We start from the raw sequence: 20,363 nt of genomic DNA on the forward strand, positions 1-20,363 counted from the left end.
GTAACAAATTTACCTACTTGGATCTCTATTATGAAACTGACCTCTATTATTAATACATTTTTCTGAAGTTCTTAGGATTGAGATTTTCCAGAGGTATGGATAATAATACAGGGTAAACAACAGAAACTGAGGTCCTCTTGGCTTCCTAGAAAGAAGTGGTTGTGACGGGCATGGTGGCTCACACCTGTAATCCTAGCACTTTGGGAGGCTGAGGCAGGCGGATCACGAGGTCAGGAGATAGAGACCATTCTGGCTAACACGGTGAAACCCCGTCTCTACTGAAAATATAAAAGTTAGCCAGGCGTGGTGGCAGGTGCCTATAGTCCTAGCTACTAGGGAGGTCGAGACAGGAGAATAGTTTGATCCCAGGAAGGCAGAGATTGCAGTGAGCGGAGATCACGCCACTGCACTATAGCCTGGGCAACAGAGCGAGACTTGGTCTCAAACAAACCAAAAAAAAAAAAAAAAAAAAGAAAGAAAAAGAAGTGATTGTTCTTGAACAGGCCCAGTAAGGCAGGAAGAGCTGCTGGTCTCCTTCTGGCTCCTTAAAGATTTTTCTGCTGTCTCTAGTGCTCATAACTGTCACCCTCCCTCTGTAATTGATACCTGACTTCAGGAGTATCTGTTACAAAGTTTTGGCAGAAATAAAGAAATGAACTAAGAACAAACTCACAAGAGAGAATCAAATACAGCAATTAAAATTACCAATTTTTTTTTTTCAAAGGATAGTGGTCCATGTTTCCTTTTTGGGTGTTGTATTCGGTGGTTCTGGTTGCTAAGGAAGTATTCATAAATATGATTTGAATATGTTGCCTGCTTGGAAGCATAAAAGAGAGGAAATAGTTCTGGGAACTGAGCTGCTTCTCTGTGAGTTTAGTTTGCACCATATCAGACATGTATTTACGCAGCACTGCCCACCTTTTACATAAGATCTCAGGTTGATGGTCTACATAGTACTCAACAATAGGAGAACCCTGAAATACCTGTCAGGCTGGGCGCGGTGGCTCACGCCTGTAACCCCAGCATTTTAGGAGGCCCAGGCGGACAGATAACTTGAGCCGAGTTTGAAACCAACCTGGGCAACACGACGAAACCCTGTCTCCACAAAAATATGCAAAAATTGGCTAAGCGCAGTGGCTCACGCCTGTAATCTCAGCACTTTGGGAGGCTGAGGTGGGCAGATCATAAGGTCAGGAGATCGAGACCATCCTAGACAACATCGTGAAACCCTGTCTCTGCCAAAAATACAAAAAAATTACTGGGCGTGGTGGCACGCACCTGTAGTACCAGCTACTCGGGAGGCTGAGGCAGGAGAATCCCTTGAACCCGGGAGGCAGAGGTTGCAGTGAGCCGAGATAGCGCCACTGCACTCCAGCCTGGCGACAGAGTGGGACTCCGCCTCAAAAAAAAAAAAATAAATAAATAAAATTGGGCGTGGTGGTGCGAGCCTGTAATCCCAGCTCCTCAGGAGGCTGAGGTGGGAGGCTCACTGGAGCACAGGAGGTTGAGGCTGCAGTGAGCCGAGATCGCACCACTGCACTACAGCCTGGGCGACACAGCCAGACCCTGTCTCAAACAAATAAATAATAAAAATTTAAGACTACGATAACCCAAAAATTGGCCCACGGGGCATTCAACCTTCCATGGATTGAAAATATTCGGGAAAAATAAAGACAATAAAACATAATACAAATAAATACAATATAACAACTAGTTCCATAGCACTTGCATTGTATTAGGTAATTTACTTAATCTAGGGGATGATTTAAAGTATCTGGGAAGGTGTATGTAGGTTATATGCAAACACTACACCATTTTACATAAGGGACTTGACCAGAATCTGCGGATTCTGGTGTCTACGGCGTCCTGGAACTAATCCCCATTTCATACGAGGCGATGACTGTACACACGTTAGTGTGTATTAGGCCATCAAAACGCCTCCGGGAAATTCTCGGGTTATCTTGAAAACCCTTTCCTACCCAAGCCCTTTAGCCTAGAGGGCTGTTGGGGCGGTCGCCTAAGAGACCACACAGAAACAACTGCGCATGCGTGCATCCCGCCGGCTGATGCAACCCCGCGCTACCGTGTGGCTCTACCTCCAGTAAGGAAGCCGACAGGGAAATCCGGCGCGACCAATCGGCGGCCACACGGAAGTGGGCGGAAAGCCCCGCCCCCCGGGGCTTTGAGAGAGACGTTGGGCGGCGCGGCGCTAGTGGCGTAGACGCCCAGCAGTCCTGCGTCTCTTCCGGCGGCTGGGGGGTGTCCTGCCGGTGCGCGGGCCCTGCGGCCATTTTGGGCTTCGCTTCCACCGCACCAGCCAACGTACCTAGCCTTTCCGGTGTCGCGTTGCTCAGGGGTTCTTCAACCTTCTGTCACTCAGAAAACCACCGCCGAGGCCGTGGGCAGGCTCCTATCGATGGTGTTGAAGCGTCGAGCCGACTAGGGAACGTCCTTTCCCTCCAGGATGGAAGTCGCATCAGCTGCCGCATATTGCGCGGGGTGTTTCTCCCTGTGTTCTGCCGTCCGCTGCCGCATCCGCTGCCCTCTGTGGCTTTTCTGCTGGCTCGGAGATCGGCCTGGAGCACCGACGCCACCGCTGGGCAAGGCCGAGACTCTCTAGGTTTCCTCCGAATCCCGTCCGACCTCCAGCCGCTGAGCCCCGCGGCCCTACCCGAGAAACTGCCAAGGAAAAGGAGATGGAGCCTGAGACAGGCGGATCGCGGAAACGGCCTGGCCCTCGGGCGGGCTTCCGGTTCTGGCCACCCTTTTTCCCTCGGCGATCGCAAGCAGGCTCTTCTAAGTTCCCGACGCCTCTTGCGCCGGAAAATTTCGGGGACCCCACACTGCTTTCCTCTGCCCAGCCCGAGACTCGGGTCAGCTACTGGACGAAGCTGCTCTCCCAGCTCCTTGCGCCGCTCCCCGGATTGCTTCAGAAGGTGCTAATTTGGAGCCAACTTTTCGGTGGAATGTTTCCGACCAGATGGCTAGATTTTGCTGGAGTCTACAGATCCCTGAAGGGACAGGAGAAACCAGCCGCCTCCACAGCGCAGAAATCTTTGAGTTCGCTGAAGCTCGACTCCTCAGACTCCTCGGCCACCAGTCCCCTTAATTGGCTAGAGGAGGGGATCCACTGGCAGTGTTCGCCCCCAGACTTAGAATTGGAGCTTAAGGCCAAGGGAAGTGCTTTGGACCCTGCAGCACACGCTTTTCTCTTAGAGCAGCAGCTAGGGGGAGTGGAGCTGTTGCCCTGTAACCTTCAATCCCGTCTGTACTCTGACCGGGAACTTGGCTCTTCGCTCTCTGGGCCTCTAAACATTCAACGCATAGACACTTTTAATGTGGTATCCTATTTGCTGAGCCCCTCCTACCTGAACTGCTTTCCTAGGCTAGAAGTCAGCTATCAGAACAGTGATGGAGGTGGCGAGCTAGTCGGCTTCCAGACACTAACCGCAGAGAGCAGCTGCCTGAGAGAGGACCCTTGTCATCCCCAGCCGCTGAGGGCAGAACTCACTCCGGCCTCGTGGCAGGGATGTCCACCTCTTTCTACAGAAGGCCTACCAGAAATTCACCATCTTCGCATGAAACGACTGGAATTCCTTCAGCAGGCTAGCAAGGGGCAAGAGTTACCCACCCCTGACCAGGATAATGGCTACCACAGCCTGGAGGAGGAACACAACCTTCTCCGGATGGATCCGAAACACTGCAGAGATAACCCAACACAGTTTGTTCCTGCTGCTGAAGACATTCCTGGAACCACCCAGGAATCCACTGAAGAAAAAATAGAATTATTAACTGCAGAGGTTCCACTTGCTTTGGAAGAACAGAGCCCTTCTGAGAGCTGTCCATCTTGTGAGATACCTATGGAAAAGGAGCCTGGAGAGGGCCGAATAAGTGTAGTAGATTACTCATACCTAAAAGATGACCTTCCCATTTCTGCCAGACCAGCTTGTAGTAACAAACTGATAGATTATATTTTGGGAGGTGCATCCAGTGACCTGGAAACAAGTTCTGATCCAGAAGGTGAGGATTGGGATGAGGAAGCTGAGGATGATGGTTTCGATAGTGATAGCTCACTGTCAGACTCAGACCTTGAGCAAGACCCTGAAGGGCTTCACCTTTGGAACTCTTTCTACAGTGTAGATCCTTATAATCCCCAGAACTTTACAGCAACAATTCAGACTGCTGCCAGAATTGTTCCTGAAGAGCCTTCTGATTCAGAGAAGGATTTGTCTGGCCAGTCTGATCTAGAGAATTCCTCCCAGTCTGGAAGCCTTCCTGAGACCCCTGAGCATAGTTCTGGGGAGGAAGATGACTGGGAATCTAGTGCAGATGAAGCAGAGAGTCTCAAACTGTGGAACTCTTTCTGTAATTCTGATGACCCTTACAACCCTTTAAATTTTAAGGCTCCTTTTCAAACATCAGGGGAAAATGGGAAAGGCTGTCGTGACTCAAAGACCCCATCTGAGTCCATTGTGGCCATTTCTGAGTGTCACACCTTACTTTCTTGTAAGGTGCAGCTGTTGGGGAGCCAAGAAAGTGAATGTCCAGACTCGGTACAGCGTGACGTTCTTTCTGGAGGAAGACAGACACATGTCAAAAGAAAAAAGGTTTGTTTCTTATCTTTTAACATGCCTGATATGTTCTGACTGTTTTGATATGGTTAAATATAGCAGCATGACTTTGGAGGCTTAGGAGTGCATGTGTTTTTGAGGAAGACCTCTAAATTCGTATACTTGCATTGAGAAATATATAAATGACCCTTCTCCTCTCCCTGACTCCCCACCCCCATGCACATTTTTGCTGTCCACAACGAACATACCAGCGTGTAGATGTAAGCAGGAAAGTGCCATTTTTCTTTGGGTTGGTAGTTCTGGACTGTTTCTTTACAAGCTTCAACTTTTCACACTTTTTAACGGACTATTAAACTTTGTGTATACACGATTTAATTTTTCTAGAGATTGAAAAGGTCCTGTTACAGCCATAGAGTTTTAAACTGATTTTAAATGTATGTTGTTTGCAAATACTTAATATTTTGTTTGCACATAACAAGAGTGTCTTCATTCCTGTCCATTACAACCCAAAGGGATGATGATATCAAGTAGTAAGTAAGATTTATTTGGTCCAATTTGCCATGAAAGAAAATAGTAATTTCAGTGGTTTTGACGTTACATGATTTTAATTGAAAGTCAAAGCCAATACAGGAAATGGTATTGCCTTTTCTTAGGAATGCAGTGCTAGTTATCAGTGGTCAGCTACAGTTAATATTAATAAAAACAGTGATGGCCACTTACTTGGTTTATCTTGACTAGTTGCTTCCTATTCCCAGGCTAATTTCAGGTTAACCTTATTTTGGGAGTGTTTTGAGTTGGTTTGTTTTTCTTTATAGTTGCTTTAACTAAAGTTATTAATTGAACTCTCCGCAAACCGAAAGGTGTCTATTGTAGAGGGAAAGTTTTTTTAGTTTTATATGCCTTTACTTGGAAAGAGAAGATAGTGGGTGAGTTATTACTGACCTCAGCTTCCGCCGCACTGGGGAGTTTCAGATGGACAGTGCCATAATCTCTTGGCTCCAAATGGCCAGCTTAATACTTTGAAATTATTCCTGGGTAGAAAGTATCTCCAAATGGTGATAATCTTACGTCTTTAGGGCAGAATAAGTTATGTTAAAAATTAAATTTTAGTTCACACTGTGTAAATGCCATCTCTCTGTCCTTTTAAGGGGCCCCTGACAAAATGACCTATTTAGAATGAATAGGTAAGAAACAAAGTGGGGCAATGGAATGAGCACTTGGCAGCTGGAGCCCTGTGTTCTCTGCTCCTCAGTGGTTAAGGCGGAGAGATTTGGAAGGCAGCCAGACCTGGCAAGTTACTTGACTCTCATGGCCTCAATTCACTCTTACTTGATGGGAAAAATAATAATATCTATTGTACAAGTTATTGCAAGATTTAAATGAGACAAGTAAATAAAATTCAGAATTTATTGCCTTGCCTTTAAATGCTAGCCCTTATTGAGAGACCTCAGGCCAGTCTCATGTCTAATTTTAGCTTGCTCATTGAGTAAAATGAAATGAGTGGAGTAGATGATACTATTGACTGTGAACTAGAAGCAGAATTTGTAAATGATTATGTCTGAATATGATAGAATTATTTGACAGCCTTTGACTACCTGTCATTGGTATATATGGAGTATGATGTATGGAATATATGGAGTATATACGATGATGGGTAGTGAGTCTAAAAAACCCTTCTACCTCTGTTTTCTTATCTGTATAATGATCCGTACCTCATAGGGTTAATGTGAGGATTAAATGAGATAAAAATGTGAAGCTCTTTGAAAAGAGCTGGTATATGATAAACACTGTAGTTTTTATCATTTATCTTAATGACACAATGAATGAGTAGTATTCAAGACTAGAATGCAATAACTGGTAAGGTGTTACATACCTGCTAATTGTCCTCAGGGGCATCCCTTGGCCTGATGTAAAGGGAACGAAAGTAGTAGGCCACAGTAGGGTTAGCTGATGTAACTATTAAACATACTTTAAAGTGAGTATTTGCTTTTGGAGTTTGATAGCTTAGGAAGAAGCTTCATAGAAATTAAGTAGTGATTAAGTAGTAATGAGTAGGGATTGTCACTCATTACATGTCATTATGTATATTATAATCACAATTTCATATATAGGATAGCATATTGAATACAAAGGTTTTTGAAATCTTAACTACAAAGTTTCTTAGAGTAACACAGCGTTAAAAATACTAATTTTGCTGTACTTTGTTTACTAAGTAACTTTTTCTCTTCTGTATTGTTATTGCCAAAGTAATGATACAAAAATAGTACTACATGTTGATTTAAAAGTTGGAAAGTGAAAACATTTTCTAAAAGGAAAAAGAATAGAAGTAAGCAAAAATATTGTTAAAGCCTTTATGCAATGATAAAAACAGTGACTTCCGGGGATATGGCGGTTATTTTCAGAAATATTTTGCTTATCATTTTGAGGGAAGAATATCACAGAACTGTATTTCCCTAAGGATTAAAAAATAGCAGGGGTTAATAACAGCATGAAAAGTTCAATTCCCCATCTGGATTCGTTTTATTAACACCAAAAGCCAAGGGTTGGTGGGGGATGCGTGGGGGCAGATGACTGTATGTGTGTATTATGCAGATACAGATAAATGACGGAGATATATATATAAATGAAAGATATATGTCTCTACATGAAATATTTAGGTGACATTTGTTCACTATTTTATCCAAATGCCATCTAATCAGAACTTTTGTTTTTTTGAGACAGAGTTTCGCTCTTGTTGCCCAGGCTGAAGTACAGTGGTGTGATCTCGGCTCACTGCAACCTCCACTTCCCAGGTTCAAGCTGTTCTCCTGCCTCAGCCTCCTGAGTAACTGGGATTACAGGCGTGCGCCACCACGCCTGGCTAATTTTTTTGTATTTTTAGAAGAGACAGAGTTCCGCCATGTTGGCCAGGCTGGTCTTGAACTCCTGACCTCAGGTAATCTGCCTGCCTCCGCCTCCCAAAGTGCCGGGATTACAGGCGTGACAGAACTTTTTTTTTTTTCTTTAACTTCAGATATAGCTGGAACCAAATATTCCTAAGAACAAGATGTTATTTTTAGTTGGGAATAGTAAGATATTCTATATTCTGAAAAAATTGGTAGCATAAAGGGTTATTGACCTCAACGCTAATTGTAAGATCCTAGAGAGTTATTAAAATTAGTCTTTGTTTTTGTAGGTAACCTTCCTTGAAGAAGTTACTGAGTATTATATAAGTGGTGATGAGGATCGCAAAGGACCATGGGAAGAATTTGCAAGGGATGGATGCAGGTTCCAGAAACGAATTCAAGAAACAGAAGATGCTATTGGATATTGCTTGACATTTGAGCACAGAGAAAGAATGTTTAATAGACTCCAGGGAACATGCTTCAAAGGACTTAATGTTTTCAAGCAATGTTAAGATGAGTTGGCAGCCTGTAGTCCTAGCATACACTACCTCTTACCTGAGAGGTGTCTTTTAAAAACAAATCTTGGCAGCTGTCCTTTGACTTTTTTTTTTTTTTTAAGGAGGAAATGTAACTTGGATCTAGTTTAATTTTTTTTTTCCCAACGTATCCCACTCAGAAACATTCAGGTTTGAAGCCAGTCCTGATGATGAAGGATGAACTAGTGTAATTTCGAATCCTCCCTTTTTTGATTTAGTTGGATGTGCTTTTAAATGTCCTTTGCATGCATGAGGTGAAAAGGGGACCTTCTGAGTTGTCATTTTGCACTTTCAAAACTTATTTTCTTGGAAAACAATATTTATAGGGCTTAAAGCCCATTTTCATTTCTAATCTAAATTATGTGTGCCTATCTGAAAACTTTGGACTCTTGTTTCTTTCCCAAAATTCAGAAGTTAATGGGCTTTTATGTTTTTCTATGTTTTTTTATTTCAATGATTTGGCCTATCTACCTTAGGCTGAAAAATAACCTTGTGTATGCTACCGACTTAAAGTACATTATTTTGTGTCACTTTTTTTTTCTTGTAAAAATGACTTGGGTTGAAAATGTGTGTTAACCTTTTGTTTCTACATTAAGTTATACCTAGGATATTTCCAAGGATTGCCACAAAATCCACATGTGCAGTACTTTACTACTTTGGGAAAGCTGCATCTTTCTACCAAATTTTAATGTCTAATGTATTTAATTTCTTTGGAAACTGTTGTTTGGAGAGGGTTCTGTATGTGTTATTGTAGTTCCCAGTTTAATATAGTTCTTTGTATCTCTTTAACAGGTTGAAGTTGTTGCCGAATACTCTGGAAAGTAATAATTACATCATAATCATTTATTTTTTAAACTTAAAAGCCTAGCAATTTCCTAGAAAGAAAATGGGAGACATCTCAGAGCAATTTGGTTTTGGTGTATATGTTCTCAATAGAAAACCAGTGTTAACGAATATCATGCCTCAGCACTGTCACTTTTAAAACCTGTCAGGATCCCACTGTAAAATTGCAAATGGGCAGTTCTGAATTTTCATGTTTGAAATGTAAAATATAAACTTCAGTCAGTATCCAGGTTTATTGTGTCCTACTGTTTAATAAGGAGAGAAGTAATGGCAAGGCCTTTACTTTCAGGAAAGGATAGAGGTATAGATTAATGACTACAAAGTCTTAATATCTTTAGCCCAAAGCTTGCTTTGAAGTAAGTCTTCGCATTGACTGCTTGTGTTTGGTTTATTTGTTTAGCTTTACAAGGTACACATAAGTTAGGCTGAGGGGTAGTTAACTCTTCAGTGGTCTGCTTTCATTCCGTGTGCTTCCTGTCACAGGTAATGGAAGACATAAGTAGAATAGGTGACCTCTTAGTTTTGAACTTATTTAAGTGTGGGGATGAATTTTTCATCAGAAGTGCTTACAGGGTTACTACCTCAGTTTACAATCTACCTGGTCATTATTTTATTTGTGTCTGGTTCTGCGAACTGCCTCCACTGTTTATATATTCATAATTAAATACATTGAGAATGCAACACTATAAAAACTGGTCAAGTTTTTGCAGAGCCCTTATTCTGTGTGTTTTGTGCATCTCCACTTTAGGTAATCATAGGGAGCACATTTACAGGATGGTCTAATAACATGAAAACAGGCTAGTTTCAAGCAATAGCGATGTCGGTTGGAAAGCAGGCATCATTTGCCTTGAAAAACGCCTTTTGACAACATAATAGGCATTCTTTTAAAACCAGGCTAAAACATTTTATTTCCGAGACTTAACGGTGTGTTTTCTGTTTCTGAAACCTAGCACCTCTGTGTATTTGAAAATAATGAGACATGTTTCATTGGATTTTGGAAAATTATTCCCCATGGGATTCTAACTTCACTACCAAATACGTGAAAGCTTGATTAAGAGTTCTTCCATATACTAACCTCCTTGGAAGAAGTGATCAGAAGTTGATAAGAAGGACAGAAAGGACTATTTTAAAGTTGGACTGAAGGAGAAAAAAGCAAAATTCTTGTTTCATCCCAATTCTAGTTAGAACAAAGTTAAACCCCCATAATCTTTTTTTTTTTTTTTGAGACGGAGTCTTGCTCTGTCGCCCAGGCTGGAGTGCAGTGGCCGGATCTCAGCTCACTGCAAGCTCCGCCTCCCGGGTTCATGCCATTCTCCTGCCTCAGCCTCCCGAGTAGCTGGGACTACAGGCGCCCGCCACCTCGCCCGGCTATATTTTTGTATCTTTTTTAGTAGAGACGGGGTTTCACCGTGTTAGCCAGGATGGTCTCGATCTCCTGACCTCGTGATCCGCCCATCTCGGCCTCCCAAAGTGCTGGGATTACAGGCTTGAGCCACCGCGCCCGGCCCTAAACCCCCATAATCTTAAAGAGAAAATCTTTAGAGGTTTTAATTAAACATTTTACACATTTGAAGTCTTATTAATGGTGCTTTAAGTGTCAGTGTAGCATGTAAAAGGCTTTGTACAGACAGGTAAAAGTTCCATTTCTGAGTAATAAAATGTAACACCTCTTCATGTTTGACTTGAAAACTATCAGATTTTATTTTTGTATAATTTAAGGAAGGTAAAGGTAGGGGACTAGAAGACTAAATCGGCTTCTACAGATCAATGATTTAAATGTAACTAGTGTGTTGGGATTTTATAGTTAAAATTATATTTGTGTATATAACATAACTAATCTGTAAATTGTAATAAATATATTTGCAATTATTAAATGTTAAATTATATTTTGGTTCAACTTTATATTATATGTATCAGTATTTTACAGTGGTTTTGGAATTACTAAGCAGGATTAGTATAATTGCAAACAACATTATAGTAGTAGAAGAATTTGGTTCTTGAAGTATTATGAGAGGCCCTTCTAAGAAACTGAAGATTTGATTCTGAAATTGGCCCTAGCTTTTCAGTTCTGCTGCAAAGAAAATTAAACTGGATATTCACAGAAGCAATAACATTCAGATACTTGGCTTAGCCTAGTGCTTATGTAGCAGGGAGATCTCCGTTTTGTGCATTATTTATTTTTCTTTTTTGAGACAGAGCCTTGCTCTGTTACCTAGGCTCCATTGAAGTGGCACGATCTCAGATCACTGCAACCTCCGCCTTGTGGTTTCAAGCGATTCTCCTGCCTCAGCCTCCCGAGTAGCTGGGATTACAGGCACCTGCCACCATGCCTGGCTAAATTTTGTATTTTTAGTAGAGATGGGATATCACCATGTTGGCCAGGTTAGTCTCGATCTCCTGACCTCGTGACCTGCCCGCCTCGGCCTACCAAAGTGCTAGGATTACAGGTGTGAGGCACCGTGCCCGGCTGTTTTGTGTGTTATTAATCATGATAATCATGGTATTGTAAAATCATGATGCTCTCTCATTTACAAAAGTGGGCCAGGTATGGTGGCTCATGCCTGTAATTCCAGCACTTTGGGAGACTGAGGTGGGAGGATTGCTTGAGGCCTGGAGTTCAAGACCAGCCTGAGCAATACAGTGAGACACCTCTACAAAACAAAAACAAACTGGCCCATGGTGTCGCACACCTGTGGTCCCAGCCCATAGACCTAGTTACTTGGGAGGCTGGGGCAGGAGGGTTGCTTGAGTACAGAAGTTAAGGCCTGCAGTGAGCTGTGATTACACCATTGTACTCCAGCCTGGGTGACAGACTCATCTCAAAAGATAAAGTCAGATGGAATCATGCTTTAATACTGGATACATGGATCATTGAGACTGCCTCAAAAGAAAAAAAAAATAACATCAGAAAAAAATTTTACTCTGAAAAGAAAGCATTTGGGTTATGGCAACCCTATTAATGGATTAAGCCCTATTTGGTTTATGGCAACCCTATTAATGGATTAAAGAATAATAGCACTCTTAATTCAGGTACTTTCAAGATGAAAGGATAATGAAGAAAAGTTATTAAGATACATTTCTGAACTGGAAGGAAAGAAACTAACATTTAGTTGCAGTTAAACAATATTTAGTACAAACTGAGTTGACATCCCCGGGATATAATTTTATTTCTATCTTGGGGTTAATTGAAGCATGTCTGCCATTCCCCAGTAATAAATGGCTACATTTACGTTAAGCCAGATTTATTGCTATGCTTATCCTGATATTTTGTAGAAATTGTGTTATTTTTCTTATGTACTTTAGTAGAAAGTTAAAAGCAAATATTTAATTGCTGACCTCAGAATTTCTTGTTTTTTTGAGACAGGGTCTTGCTCTGTCCTCCAGGCTGCAGTGCATTGGTGCGATCTTGGCTCACTGCAGCCTCAACAGCCTCAACCTCCTGGCTCAAGCGATTCTCCCACCTCAGCCTTCTGAGTAGCTGGGTCTCCAGGTTCACACCACCACACTCAGCTAATTTTTCTGTTTTTTGTACAGATGGGGTTTTGCCATGTTGGCCCGGCTGCGACCTCAGAAATTTAGATAGTTACTCAGATTTGGGAATTTGATGTTCTCTGGCATATTCTCATTTGGAGACTTCATTTGGACTCTTCTCTGTACCTTTTTAAAATAAAAATGGGAAATTTTCATTTTTTTCTCATAATAATGCATGTTGTTTATAAAAGCATCTAATACAGAGATATACAAAGACATTTTTGGTACATTAAAAGATAATGCTTCCCAGGGTGCCTTTCTGAGCTGAGAGACTTAATTTCCTTTTATCTGTAAAAAGAGGTTTTGAGAGTTATTTAATGATACACATGTTAGCTATTTGGAATCTTTCCTTATGAACTTAGTTGAATGTTTTGTGATCCACACAAAACACCAATCTTCTTCCTGGGTGTGCTCCAGCGAGACAAGTCTGTGTTGGTCAGTTATAACTTTAAAATACAAAGGCAGCGTGATACTGAGATCTATAATAATCGGTATCATAAAGAGGATACACAAATCTCTTCTAACCCTGCTGACTTTGAGGATTCATCAAGTAGGACCTATGATGCTTTTAACCAATATGTTTCAGTGGCAGATTTGACATCAGGGAATTTAAAGAGAACTAACTCATTCTACACATGGAATGGAGAAGGCGGTTGAGAGTAGGGGTTATGTATTACCATGTAAGCAATTTGAGTTACATCAGTGTTCCACCACTGGCAGACTCCTTAATCGCATCAGGGAGAGGCAGGGAAAACTAGGTTTGTGGAAAGTAGATTGCTTGATCCACAGGGAGGATACCCTAGAGATTGAATGAGTCTGAGAGCCACAAGGCCTGGAAAGCTGTACTACAAGGGAAGCAGCTTTGGAACAATTTTTCAGGTTTTGTTCTTTTAATGTTTTACACTTCCCCCTTTATCTCAGTAATATCCTTTCCGTTTCCTCCTGCCTTTATTTGCTGAATATTTTATTTTCACTGCTGTTCTTATAGATCCTTATCAAGAAGAAGGATGAAGAACTTAATAGCAAAAGAAGAGCACAATTGCCAGAGATGCAAGAAGAAAGGACCTCACACAGTTCTTGACTTTTCTACAAAGCTCATTGCACATTTTCCCACTAAAATGTTGGGTAAATATTTACACTTAAGATTGGATTGGCCAGGGGTGGTGGCTCACACCTGTAATCCCAGCACTTTGGGAGGCCAAGGTAGGAGGATCTCTTGAGCCCAGGAGTTCAAGACCAGTGTGGGCAACATGGCAAAACCGTCTCTACAAAAAAAAAAAGAAATTAGCTGGGCATAGTGGTGCATGCCTGTAGTCCCATCTACTCAGGAGGCTGAGTTGGGAGCTGTGATTGAATCGATTGAATCACTGCACTGCAGCCTGGGTGACAAAGTGAGACCCTGTCTCAAAAATGTTGGGGGGAAAAAAAAGGATTAAGTTTCAGAAACATTCCAAGGATGTTCAGGGTCAAAGAAAGAGGTGATAGTAAAGCTGAATAATGCTACTTTGGGTTAAGCCTTCTTTTCTTTCTTTTTCTTTTCTTTTCTTTTTCTTTTTTTTTTTTTTTGAGACAGTGTCTCACTGTCACCCAGGCTCTGAAGTACAGTGGCATGATCACAGCTCTCTGTAGTCTCAACTTCCCAGGCTCAGGCAATCCTCCCACCTTAACCTCTTGAGTAGCTGGGACCATAGGTGTGCACCACTTGGCTCACCTATTTTTTGTAGAGACAGGGTCTCTCACTGTGTTGCCCAGACTGGTCTCGAACTCCTGGGCTCATGAGCTGCCTGCCTTGGCCTCCCAAAATGCTGGGATTACAGGCATGAGCCACAAAGCTTGGCCTCTTTTTTTTTTTTTTAAATATATATAAATAGAGATGGGGTCTGGCTATGTTGCCCATATAGCAACTCCTGGCCTCAAGCAGTCCTCCTGCCTTGGCCTCCCAAAGTGCTGGGATTACATGTGTGAGCCACTGGGCCTGGCCAAGTTAATAGCTTTCCCAAAGTCACCTCTCTTATCAGCTTTATTGAAGTTTCATCCACACAGCCTTGTCTGACCAGAAACAAGTGTGCCACAATCATCAGATGATGTAGAATCACGGAATTTAAATGTCCTCAGAGAAAAGCTACAGTAAGCTTTTAACTAAATTTGTAGAAAGTAATTACAAATTTCAATTTGGCTAGGGATACCACATCCATTAATTCTAGTGTCATTATTAATATAAGATACATTGTTAATTTATGAATTTAATATGCGAGCAAATCAGCTGAGACCCTTCTTTCCTAGAATTAATAGGCTGCATTGGAATACCAGAGTATTCTTGCCGCCACACCAGGGGTTTTAGCTCTTTGACAGAAGATTGGCTTTGGGTTTCTAGTGATGCTCTGTTGTGTCCACCAGATGGCGTTATCTTCCGTCTGGGAGTGCCTGATGGACGCCTGTTACTAGGGATCTGGTTGCTATTGCTCCCCTGGAGGTCAGTCCCTCAGTGTGTAAACAAGCTGGAAAACTGCCCTGCGCTGCCCATTCCAGGCCTACCTGGCCCAGTGTGACTCCACCTTTTTGTGGTAATTACCCAGAAGTAGGGGTTGTTTCTTATGGGAGAACCAAGGTTTGTATTTGAACACAAACAAAGGAACTGATTTTTTTTTTTTTTTTTGTTTTATTGTGAGACGGAGTCTCGCTCTGTCACCCAGGCTGGAGTACAGTGGCGCGATCTCCGCTCACTGCAAGCTCCGCCTCCCGGGTTCACGCCATTCTCCTGCCTCAGCCTCCCGAGTAGCTGGGACTACAGGCGCCGCCACCTCGCCCGGCCAATTTTTTTGTATTTTAAGTAGAGACGGGGTTTCACCGTGTTAGCCAGGATGGTCTCGATCTCCTGACCTCGTGATCCGCCCGTCTCAGCCTCCCAAAGTGCTGGGATTACAGGCTTGAGCCACCGCGCCCGGCTTTTTTTTTTGAGACGGAGTTATGCTCTGTCACCCAGGCTGGAGTGCAGTGGCGCGATCTTGGCTCACTGCAAGCTCCGCCTCCCGGGTTGACGCCATTCTCCTGCCTCAGCCTCCCTAGTAGCTGGGACCACAGGCCCCTGCCACCACGCCCGGCTAATTTTTGTATTTTTAGTAGAGACGGGGTTTCACTTTGTTAGCCAGGATGGTCTCGATCTCCTGACCTCATGATCCACCCACCTCGGCCTCCTAAAGTGCTGGGATTACAGACGTGAGCCACCGCGCCTGGCCAGGAACTGATTTTTTTTTAAATCTGCTCAAAGGGAGAGTAAAATGAGCATTGTGCCGGGCGCGGTGGCTCATGCCTATAATCCCAGCACTTCGGGAGGCTGAGGCGGGCAGATCACGAGGTCAGGAGTTCAGGACCAGTCTGGCCAATATGGTGAAACCCCGTGTCTATTAAAAATACAAAAATTAGTTGGGCATGGTGGCACATGCCTGTAATCCCAGCTACTTGGAAGGCTGAGGCAGGAAAATTGCTTGAACAGGGACCCAGGAGGCGGAGTTTGCAGTGAGCCGAAATGGCGCCACTGCACTCCAGACTGGGCTACAGAGGGAGACTCCGTCTCAAAAAAAAAAAAGAAAGAAAAAAGAAAAAAAAAGAGCGTGGTGATTTAGGAGATTGGAGGTGAGATCGAAGAGGCTGGTGTCTGATATTTGCTGCGTTTTGTGTGTTAGAGTTTTTCCACTTTGTCCCTCTCTTTAGTTGTTCAGCATTCAGTTTTCTGTTGCATTCCTGTGCATCAGGGCAGGCATTCTCAATGGGAGGAGGATACCATATTGCTTCTGGAATGGCGGATCACTGTGTTTGATGACAGAGTGGTACATGTGACTGTCCTGAAAGAAGGCAAAAAAGCCAAGAACTTTTGGGTTGGGGGTTAATACTAGTGTTGCCGGTTTCCTTCTTTGAGCTAATAGCCAAGGCCAGGTAGATAACACACTCCTGTTTGGTAGGTTGATATTAGTTAGCTACTTGGGAGGCTGAGGTGGGAGGACTGTTTAAGCCCAAGAGTTTGAGTTGAGGTTGATATTAGCTCCATATGAGCTGAAATCAACAAACCTGGGTGAGGGGCTGTCCTTAAGCTACTTCCAAGTGTACAGAATGGAAGGCATATAGTGTCTGTATGTAACTTCCCCATGCCTGCAGTGACTGAGGCAACTTTCAACCTTATGGTTGTGGTGCTTTTTCTTTTCTTGTTTTTGCTTGATTTGACTGAGTAGGGAGGGCAGGGGTTTCTTTTTTGCATCTCTAAGAATTTACATGGGAGGTTTTTTGTTTTTATTTTTACCACATGTCTAGAAACTTCTAAAATGTTTTGCCACATTTTCTAGACATCCACCTCTGAATGCATTCCCTTCCCCAGGACAATTTGCTGCTGAAAGTCACAGCTCAATTCGCCTGGGGTGTAACCCAGTACTGCCTGAGGGAAGTTACTTCTTATTATTAATTTTTTTTTTTTTTTTTTTGAGACGGAGTCTCGCTCTGTCGCCCAGGCTGGAGTGCAGTGGCCGGATCTCAGCTCACTGCAAGCTCCACCTCCCGGGTTTACGCCATTCTCCTGCCTCAGCCTCCCGAGTAGCTGGGACTACAGGCGCCCGCCACCTCGCCCGGCTAAGTTTTTTTTTGTATTTTTAGTAGAGACGGGGTTTCACTGTGTTAGCCAGGATGGTCTCGATCTCCTGACCTCGTGATCCGCCCGTCTCGGCCTCCCAAAGTGCTGGGATTACAGGCTTGAGCCACCGCGCCCGGCCTTATTATTAATTTTTAGATGGAGTTTTGCTGTTGTTGCTCAGGCTGGAGTGCAGTGGTGTGGTCTCAGCTCACTGCAACCTCCGCCTCCTGGGTTCAAGTGATCCTCCAGCCTCAGCCTTCCAAGTAGCTGGGATTATAGGTGCCCACCACCATGCCTGGCTAATTTTTGTATTTTTTAGTAGAGGCGGGATTTCACCATGTTGGCCGGGTTGGTCTCAAACTCCTGATGTCAAGTGACCCACCTGCTTCGGCCTCCCAAAGTGCTGGGATTACAGGCGTGAGCCACCGCACCCATCTGGGAAGGTACTTTTTTAGAGGAATATTGAATTACAGAAGAAGGGTCTTGCTGAGAAGTCCAAAGATGGAAGCAGGTGTATGTTCTTGAAATTAATTTCCCAGGTTATTTCAAACAGAATGACAAGTTATGCTAAGCCAATGTCCCTTCTTATCCCTCCCACTCAGCACAGACCCCTCTGGGTTCTTTGGGAATGTTTGCCTCCCTTGATCAGGTTTCATCTCCCCTCTAAAGGCTTCCCTGATGATGACTCCATCTCTATTATCTGCAGAACTCTTCATCTTGTTTTCAGTATTACAATACCCTCTACAGCTTTTTCAGAAACTATTTTTTCTTAGAGACAGGGTCTTGCTGTTTTGCCTAGGCTGGTGTACAGGCAGTGGCACGGTCATAGCTCACTGCAGCCTCAAACTCTTGGGCTTAAACAGTCCTCCCACCTCAGCCTCCCAAGTAGCTAGGACCACGGGCATACACCACAATGCCTGGCTAATTTTATTATTTTTGTGTGTAGAGATAGGGTCTCATTATATTGCCCAGGCTGGTCTCAAACTCCTGGCTTCAAGAGATCCTACTGCCTGGGCCTTTCAAAGTGTCGCAATTACAGGCATGAGCCACCTCACTTGGCCCCTGTATGCTTTTTTATCACTGTTCATGTCACATTGACTTTTAATTGTGATTTGCCCTTTTCTTTCTTCCTCTGTGGTGGAAGGGTCTGCGCAGTGACCACGGTATTTTAGACACACAATATACTTTTCTTTAACTCAAGTGACAATTTCTATAGCCTCTCTTTTCCAACACACAGGCTCCCTCCCGACATAACAAGTAATTTATGAATTCATTTCAAAGAACAATTTTATGTGTGAAAAAGTCTATCTTCAATGTTTACATTATTTTTTATTTGTAGTATTTGAGTTTTTTTTTTTTTTTTGAAAAGCTATCATTATTAGTGATGACTTGAAACCTAAGGTTTTAAATCAGTTAATGTAAGGTCTCCTTGACTAATCTTTCCAGTGGTAGCCTGAGGTTCACTGAAACATTGTCATTGCTATGAAAGGCACTTCATTATGCAGGATATCATCATTCATATCCAGTTTTGTAAGATGGCTGAGGACATTGTTTTTTTTTTTTTTTGAGACGGAGTCTCGCTCTGTCGCCCAGGCTGGAGTGCAGTGGCCGGATCTCAGCTCACTGCAAGCTCCGCCTCCCGGGTTCACGCCATTCTCCTGCCTCAGCCTCCCAAGTAGCGGGGACTACAGGCGCCCGCCACCTCGCCCGGCTAGCTTTTTGTATTTTTTAGTAGAGACGGGGTTTCACCGTGTTAGCCAGGCTGGTCTCAAACTCCTGACCTGGTGATCCACCCGTCTCGGCCTCCCAAAGTGCTGGGATCACAGGCTTGAGCCACCGCGCCCGGCCGGACATTGTTTTTTAAACTTTTCTGTTTTTTAAATTGACAAAAATTGTATATATTTACTGTCTACAACATGATGTTTTGAAATATGTGTACATTGTGGAATGGTAAGTCAAGCTAATTAACATATGTATTACGTTACATACTTAGCATTGTTTTGTGGTGAGAACCCTTAAAATCTACTCTTAGCAATTTTCTTTTTCTATTTATTTATTTATTCGAGACAAGCTGGAGTGCAGTAGCGCAATCTCAGCTCACTGTCATCTCTGCCTCCTGGGCTCAAGCAATTCTCGTGTCTGCCTCCCAAGTAGCTGGGACTACAGGCGTGTGCCACCACACCTGGCTATTTTTTTGTATTTTAGTAGAGATGGGTTTCATCAGGTTGCCCAGGGTGGTCTCGTACTCCTGAGCTCAGGTGATCTGCCCATCTCAGCCTCCCAAAGTGCTGGCACTGCAGGCGTGAGCCATCACACCTGGGCTTTTTTTTTTTTTTTGAGACAGAATCTTGCTCGGTTGCCAGGCTGGAGTGCAGTGGCATGATCATGGCTTTTCAGCCTTAACCTCCTGGGCTCAGGCAATCCTCTTGCCTCAGTTTCCAGAGTAGCTGGGACTACAGGCTCACAACACCACAACAGGCTAATTTTTAAGTTATCTGTAGAGGTGAGATCTCCCTATATTGCCCAGGCTGGTCTTGAAGTCCTAGGCTCAAGTGTTCCTCCTGCCTCAGCCTCCCAAAGTGTTGGGATTAGAGGTGTGAGCCACCTCACCTGGCAAATTTGCAAGAATATAATACATTGTTATTGACTATGGTCACCATGTTGTACAGTGGATCTCTTGAACTTATTTCTCCTAACTGAAATTTTGTATCCTTTGAGCAAGGTCTCCCCAACCAGCTTCTTGTTTTTTATTAACTTATTGAAGTACAATTTACATACAATAAGTTTCACTCATTTTAAGTATGAATTCAATGAGTTTTAATAAACACGTGGAGTCATACAAACACCACCAGAATCAAAATATGGATCATTTCCATCACCCACAAAGCTCCCTCATGTTCTGTCGTATTCAGTCCCCTTCCCAACGGCCAGCTTTTGGCAGCCATTGATCTGCTTTGCTTTTCTTTCTTTCTTTTTTTGTTTGAGAGACAGGGTCTCACTGTCACCCAGGCGGGAGTGCAGTGGTGTCATCACGGCTCACTGCAGCCTTATCTCCCTGGGCTCAGGTGATCCTCCCAACTCAGCCTCCTGAGTAGCTGGGACTACAGATATGTGTGACCACACCCACCTGGTTTTTTGTTTTTTGTTTTGTTTTTGCTTTTTTTGTTGTTGTATTTTTAGTAGAGACAAGGTTTTGGCATGTTGCCCAGGCTAGTCTTGAACTTCTGGGCTCAAGAGATCTGCCTGTTTTGGCCTCCCAGTGTGCTGGGATTACAGGTGTGAGCCACCACATCTGGCCTTTGATCTGCTTTCAACACTATTTTAGCTCTTCTAGAATTTCACAAAAATGATATCATATATACAGCATGGACCCTTCTGT

General features: G+C 43.3%; 2 protein-coding genes across 2 annotated transcripts; one reads left to right on the forward strand and one right to left on the reverse strand.

Annotated features, from left to right (window-relative positions):
- Positions 1-1,714: 1,714 nt before the first annotated feature.
- Positions 1,715-2,697, reverse strand: LOC112619019. Its single transcript, XM_025376772.1, has one exon. The coding sequence runs from the start codon at positions 2,289-2,291 to the stop codon at positions 1,989-1,991; it is 303 nt and encodes a 100-aa protein (XP_025232557.1). The 5' UTR covers positions 2,292-2,697; the 3' UTR covers positions 1,715-1,988.
- Positions 2,236-9,516, forward strand: PPP1R15B (protein phosphatase 1 regulatory subunit 15B). The gene is made up of 3 exons (XM_025376748.1): positions 2,236-2,576; positions 2,667-4,607; positions 7,747-9,516. The coding sequence occupies exons 2-3, from the start codon at positions 2,697-2,699 to the stop codon at positions 7,966-7,968; spliced, it is 2,133 nt and encodes a 710-aa protein (XP_025232533.1). The 5' UTR covers positions 2,236-2,576; positions 2,667-2,696; the 3' UTR covers positions 7,969-9,516.
- The last annotated feature ends 10,847 nt before the right edge of the window (positions 9,517-20,363 follow it).

The sequence above is a fragment of the Theropithecus gelada genome, chromosome 1 (genome assembly GCF_003255815.1).
Source record: "Theropithecus gelada isolate Dixy chromosome 1, Tgel_1.0, whole genome shotgun sequence".
Taxonomy (NCBI): domain Eukaryota; kingdom Metazoa; phylum Chordata; class Mammalia; order Primates; family Cercopithecidae; genus Theropithecus; species Theropithecus gelada.

What these genes read in the sequence shown, in the direction of transcription:
- LOC112619019 (XM_025376772.1), bottom strand. Translation starts at nt 2,291, where the DNA reads ATGGCCGCAGGGCCCGCGCACCGGCAGGACACCCCCCAGCCGCCGGAA.
- PPP1R15B (XM_025376748.1), top strand. Translation starts at nt 2,697, where the DNA reads ATGGAGCCTGAGACAGGCGGATCGCGGAAACGGCCTGGCCCTCGGGCG. An exon ending in CACATGTCAAAAGAAAAAAG is followed by an intron (nt 4,608 to 7,746) that starts GTTTGTTTCTTA and finishes TTGTTTTTGTAG; the next exon opens with GTAACCTTCCTTGAAGAAGT.